The sequence below is a fragment of the Cajanus cajan genome, chromosome 5, assembly GCF_000230855.2.
Source record: "Cajanus cajan strain Asha chromosome 5, NIPB_CcT2T_4, whole genome shotgun sequence".
Classification (NCBI taxonomy): domain Eukaryota; kingdom Viridiplantae; phylum Streptophyta; class Magnoliopsida; order Fabales; family Fabaceae; genus Cajanus; species Cajanus cajan.
The window spans coordinates 72,755,453-72,761,183 of record NC_138521.1 but is presented as its reverse complement, the minus strand read 5'-3'; the positions used below and the strand labels follow the sequence as shown (position 1 = coordinate 72,761,183).

At 32.4% G+C, this 5,731-nt stretch overlaps 1 protein-coding gene across 1 annotated transcript; it reads left to right on the top strand.

Moving 5' to 3' along the window:
- The first annotated feature begins 1,353 nt into the window (after nt 1-1,353).
- LOC109811382 (nucleic acid binding/RNA binding protein) lies at nt 1,354-5,560 on the top strand. Its single transcript, XM_020375128.3, has 8 exons — nt 1,354-1,513; nt 1,590-1,658; nt 2,196-2,315; nt 3,275-3,354; nt 3,436-3,511; nt 4,409-4,594; nt 4,856-4,984; nt 5,228-5,560. Exons 1-8 carry the CDS (start codon nt 1,439-1,441, stop codon nt 5,387-5,389), a joined length of 897 nt encoding a protein of 298 aa, XP_020230717.1. The 5' UTR covers nt 1,354-1,438; the 3' UTR covers nt 5,390-5,560.
- The last annotated feature ends 171 nt before the right edge of the window (nt 5,561-5,731 follow it).

Here is a 5,731-nt window from a genome sequence, read left to right as displayed (position 1 = left end):
ATCGTTGAAACTAGCTGATGATAATTTTTTTTCCATCTTTTTGACCTAGTTTACATATATTCATTGACATATACTAATAATATTTTAAAATAAAATACGATGCTTATATGTCAAGAATGGTCGGGATAGTTCCATTGCTAACATTTTTGGCATATGTAATTATGTGTGATAAATGAATATTTTGTTTTTGAGCAATACTGTACAAAATCATTATCATTACTGAAATTAGTTTATAATTTTATTTATTTAAGACATATATAAAAAAATTATGAAAATCAATTGATATCCTTTCAAAAAAATGATGAAAATTATGTGAAAAGTGAGTCTTACAAGTCACAAAGCAACCGAAAAAAATCTTAGTTTTTTTTTAGTTTGTTGATTACTTAAAATTCACTTTTCATTCGATTTTAACCATGTTTAATATTATTTTTTGTTTGAATGGTAGTTGGGTTTCATAAATTTTATAAAGTTATTAAAATAAAATAAACTTAAATTTTAACATTAAAAGGTCAAAACATTTTTTTATAAGATAAAAGACCAAATAAAATTTTCTAATAAGATAAATGGTAAAAATATATATTTTTACCTATAGTTAATTAAATAAGAAAAAATAAAGATATATGATTATTCAATCTATTATTTGTGTGTAAATGAAATTTTATTAATCCAATTGTTGAATCAAAAGAACAAATTTCAATTTTTTTTATAAACTTTTAAAATGAATTATTTGATAATTCATTAAATAAATTTAATATAATATTTTAAAATAAAAGCAAATATAGATGATATATAACAATGTATAATTTGTCTGGTAATATTAAAATATTTAATAACTGGATTACTTTTTTTTAGGGAAATAACTGGATTACTTAATAAGTTAAAACATAAAAATAATTATTAATAAAAATAAGTATATCAACAGTTGCTCTTTGGAGTAACATATATTTTACTCAAAGTAACATTTTTTTACACCAATTACTCAAAGTAACATTAAAAAATAATTAAAAATCTATGATATGATAATAAGTATATGTAAGATAATATGTTTTAAGTTCTAACATATTTTGGAATTTATTTTAAACTCAAATTGACGAGATTTTTCATCAATAAGTATATGTAAGTTTTGCGTCAATTGTAACCATTTGAGATGAATTTATTGAAGAAAACACCAACGTTTCAATTATCATCATAAGAAATTTCCACATAAGAAAGAAAGATATTTATGAGAGTAAATTTTTATAAACCAAATGGGAAAGAGGTGTGACTAGTAAATAGCCCAAGGGTTATAGAAGGCGGAGGGCCAGCCCAAGGCGAAGCCCAAAACGAAATATGATATGATATGATGGTTATGACTTAGGAGTTAGGAGTTGGGAGGTAGCGTTGTGTTGTGGGCAGTGGTGCAAGAATCGGAAAAGAAAGGAGAATTAGGGTTTGAGAGATGCAAGGCGGTGATGAAGTAAACATACAAGAATTGGCCTCCAATCTTTCCCTCTACAAAGATCAACTCAACCAGGTTTGGTCACTTCAACTATTCATTCTTTTCTCATAAAAAATTGTACCTTCTCTAACCCTTTTCAATCCCTCATCAGGTCAGAGAGCTTTTGAACGATGACCCTTCAAATACTGAATATGTTGACATGGAGAGGGAACTTTGCGAGGTATGTTTCCCCCTTTTTCTGCAAAACAATCTCCCACTTGTTCTCAATCATCATTCGTTGATTATTTCTCGAGAAAGCAGATCCCTTCCAACCATAAAGACATCAGAGGATCATGTCTGTCTGCCCTTCCTATGCACCCCATTTTATATTAGTAATCAAACTCATTTCTTTTATTTTCTTGGTCAAAAAGGTGAGAGTAGTAGTCTTTTATTTCGAATTGCACTTCGGCAATTTGTAATATCATTCAAATTGCTGAACCTCAGGAGCATGAGAAAAAAAAAGTGAATGTTAGATATGTAACACAAAATAAGAGAACCTCGTCAAAATGCACATCACGTCTATCTTGGTTCTGTGCAGGTGTGCTCTGTGTCGTGATGTCCAGCATGCTTTCTCCCTCTCACCTGATATGAGATGTTCACACTGAGATTCTAAGTTAGAATTTTGACATTAATTTGGTTTATCATGTCAAAATTTCTGGAGAAAAAAAACATACTTGTTTTACTGAACATGAACGTCGCCTAAAATTGTGTTACACAGGTCATTGCTTTGACGGAGGAACTCCTTGCAACTGCAAAGCAAAATGAAATATCTGCTTCAACGGCTGCTCCTAATGCTTCTGCATCTCCAACTTTGTCAACACATAAGGAGAATAAAGTGGTACCTGCTCAATATTCTTATTTCACTTTGGAGTTTACTTGCACAGGCTGCGCAATGTGTCTGCTTTATTGCTGTCAGTGAAATACTGAAATTGAAATCATCATAAGGGATTATGTGATTAAATTTACATAGATTTTTTAGATGACATCTGCCTTTACCCTCAATTTCCTTTCTCTTTTCATAGATATACTTAACAGACCTTATCTGAATTGGGACTATATGAGCGCTTATTCATTTCAAATATTTGTTCTATTTACAAGGCTACTAATCATTGTGGGTGTTGCAGTGATGCTGTAATTAATTACGAATTTGGTGAAGCTAGTGTTTTCAATTGGAATTTGGAATTGTTTCCTTGTAAGAATTTCTTTTAATTAGAATATAAAAAATGTTGAGAGATTTTGGCAAGAGAAAGGTGACCCAAGTTTTGCTCCAAGTGTGTTATGTTTTTTGGCCCTTTGGTGTATTGATTGGTGTGGAATGATTGGATGTCGAAGGCAAATTGTCTTTGTTATGGTGTAGGACTGCAGGAGTTTTCATGTCCTCATTTTGGTCCTTTGCTCATGGTTTTCTTTAGGGAGTCTACTCAGTATACATGTAATGTGATTAACATTGATTCATATCAAGCAAATATTCTTGTGTGCATGATAAGGATTGTGTGCATGATAAGGATCATGTCTTATCCCTGCCACGTAGTTTGCTGCTTTTGGCTATAACAGAACCCTGCTGATGGGAACAGTTGCTAGATATGCATTGATATTAATATGTATCTACAACACATTGCATTGTTATGTGCTATAATAGATTTTATTACTTTCTTTTAATATTTGATGAAATTACAAACTGGCAGAATCTGTGTAGGAAACAATTGAAGTCATCTCTGAACAGTAATGAAGCACTAATGTGTGCAATACTTTTTTGGTGATCATTAGTGATTCCTTGTGTTATTTCACTTCTAACAGCTGGATAGCGGTTATGATCATCAAGAGAAACTTCCTGTTGGCACCAAAGTTCAGGCAGTTTGGAGTGAAGATGGGGAGTGGTATTGTTGTCTATCTATTTTATTTTCAATTTCATTTACATATGTTTTCTGTGTTCACTTTGTTGTATTATGAATGTCCAGGTATGATGCAACAATTGAGGCTTATACACCAAATGGTTATTATGTATCTTATGACAATTGGGGTAATAAAGAAGAGGTAAGGCTTATAAAACTACTTGATCACACCTGATCTCAGTTCCTAGTCATAGGGTGTTTAATGTTGTCTATGCATAATTTTTTCTCTAAATTCTTTATTGCTACATGTTTTATGTCATGCAAGCATTTTCATGCTACAAGGAAAATAGTGGGTGGGAGGGATCAAGTTCTATTGAAAGTTCTGTCTTGTTTGGTTGTTCATATTAATTGTGGGAAGCTTTACCTTTGTTGCCCAGGAGCTGGTCCTGTCATTGCTGTGCTCATTCTTATCTTCTATTTCTTCCGATTCTTCTTGCCATCTAAATCTTTGCTACCCATCAAACTTTCTCTTGAGCTCATTGATTCCATCAAGCCTCGCCTGGAAATTTATAGTTTTAGCCTTAATGTATTGCTAAGTAATGTATTTCTAATATACAATCAATCATTTGTATATAACGTAGTCCTTAGTTAATATTTGACCACAAGACAACCAAGTATGATGTGCTATTATTGAACTAATGAATGATTTTATTGAACAAGTAGGAAATAGAAGAAGAAAACTTCTCCTGAATGGGGTTCCCTTGCAAAGGTTTCCCCTTTCCGGAAAGAGCAAACAAACAACATACAATTGATAACCAAGTAGAATGTCTCCTTTCCTATTGTGTGGATGAATTGTTCCATAGCCTATAGTTCAGTTGGGAAAGTGAATGATGGTGTATTTTTTATTGCTGAAGTTTACTGACAACATTTCATGCTCATAGAATATGTTGACCACATATATATGCCATTAAAGCAAGTCACTGCTCATCAATTACAATCTAAAGCATTATATTTGTTTATAGACTAATATTCCAACAATTTTCTTGTTTCTTAAATCTTGAGGTAAAAATCATGTGTCGCTGGTGGATGTCTATTACAGGTTGATCCTGCCAATATAAGGCCAATGCAAGAAGGTACTGTTGATGCTTTGTTAGAAGCTGAGCGAGTTGCTGAAGCTACAAAACAGGCTATCAAACGAAAAATTGCGCAAGCTGCATCTATTGATTTTCAGTCTCGGAGTCTGCCTGCAAAGCTTCGTATAGAGGCTGATGATACTGAGGATGTGGTGAGTTGTTTCATCAAATTTTCATTCTCCATAAATTAATACCTTTCTGGAGTGAAAATGGTTGTTTTCAACATTTTGACGAAATACTTGTATTTTCTGCCTTTTCTATTTATGATTCTTGATATTGGTGTGTAGTCATTCTTTCTGTATGTTTTTCCAACAATGAAAATGTTTGCTAATGGGTTCTGGAATTGTTTATAGAAGTTTATCTACTATTCTAGGATTCCATGAATGACATGTTTTCTGACTGAATAATCTCAGAAAGCTTCCAAACGCAAGAAAATACATGCCTTTAAGTCAAAGATGCGAATGGAGCAACTTGAAGTTACACAAAATAAGAGGCAAAATGCTTGGCAGCAATTTCAGTCAACCAAAGGAAAGGCAAAGAAGGTACCTTTTTCAAATTTCTCGACTTTGAAAATTTTTATTCTCATCTTAGATAAGTTTTAAGAAGTTTACACAGCTTATTTTAGGTTCTTTTATGCCTACAATTTGCACATTTCATTTTCACTATGAATTATTTGATTTTTGCGTTTTCTTTGTATTCAACCGAGTTATTTACTATGCTTGAGTTTTTTGTAAAGATAATTTTTACGTACTGATTTATGCAAGACTTTGGCTTTGCTTTTACAGATTGGTTTCTTCTCGGGAAGAAAGCGGGAGAGTATTTTTAAATCTCCTGATGATCCTCAGGGAAAGGTTGGTGTGACGGGAAGTGGTAAAGGTTTGACAGAGTTCCAGAAAAGAGAAAAACATTTTCATCTCAAAGATGGTACAGTTGAGAGCGATGATTAGGTTACCACCTATTAGCCTTTCAACTGTATGTAACATGACTGTCAAACAACCATTCCCTGTAGAGGTTCACTGATGTTAAACCAAACGTTATCTAGTGGAATGCGTTGAGACTGTTCTAGATTATGGTATTAGCCCCTAATACATATATATATGTTTTTTCCTTTTCCTTGATTTATCGTGATGCAATTTTATGGTATTATGATGTGTATTGTTGGCTAGATGTTCAATTTTCTGAAATTCGACCAGTTCATCGATTTGCTGGCCATAGCGTAAATATCAGAGGACGATACTTTAGATACAATATAACTACTGTTTATCCATCCAAACTGGTTAACTGCATTT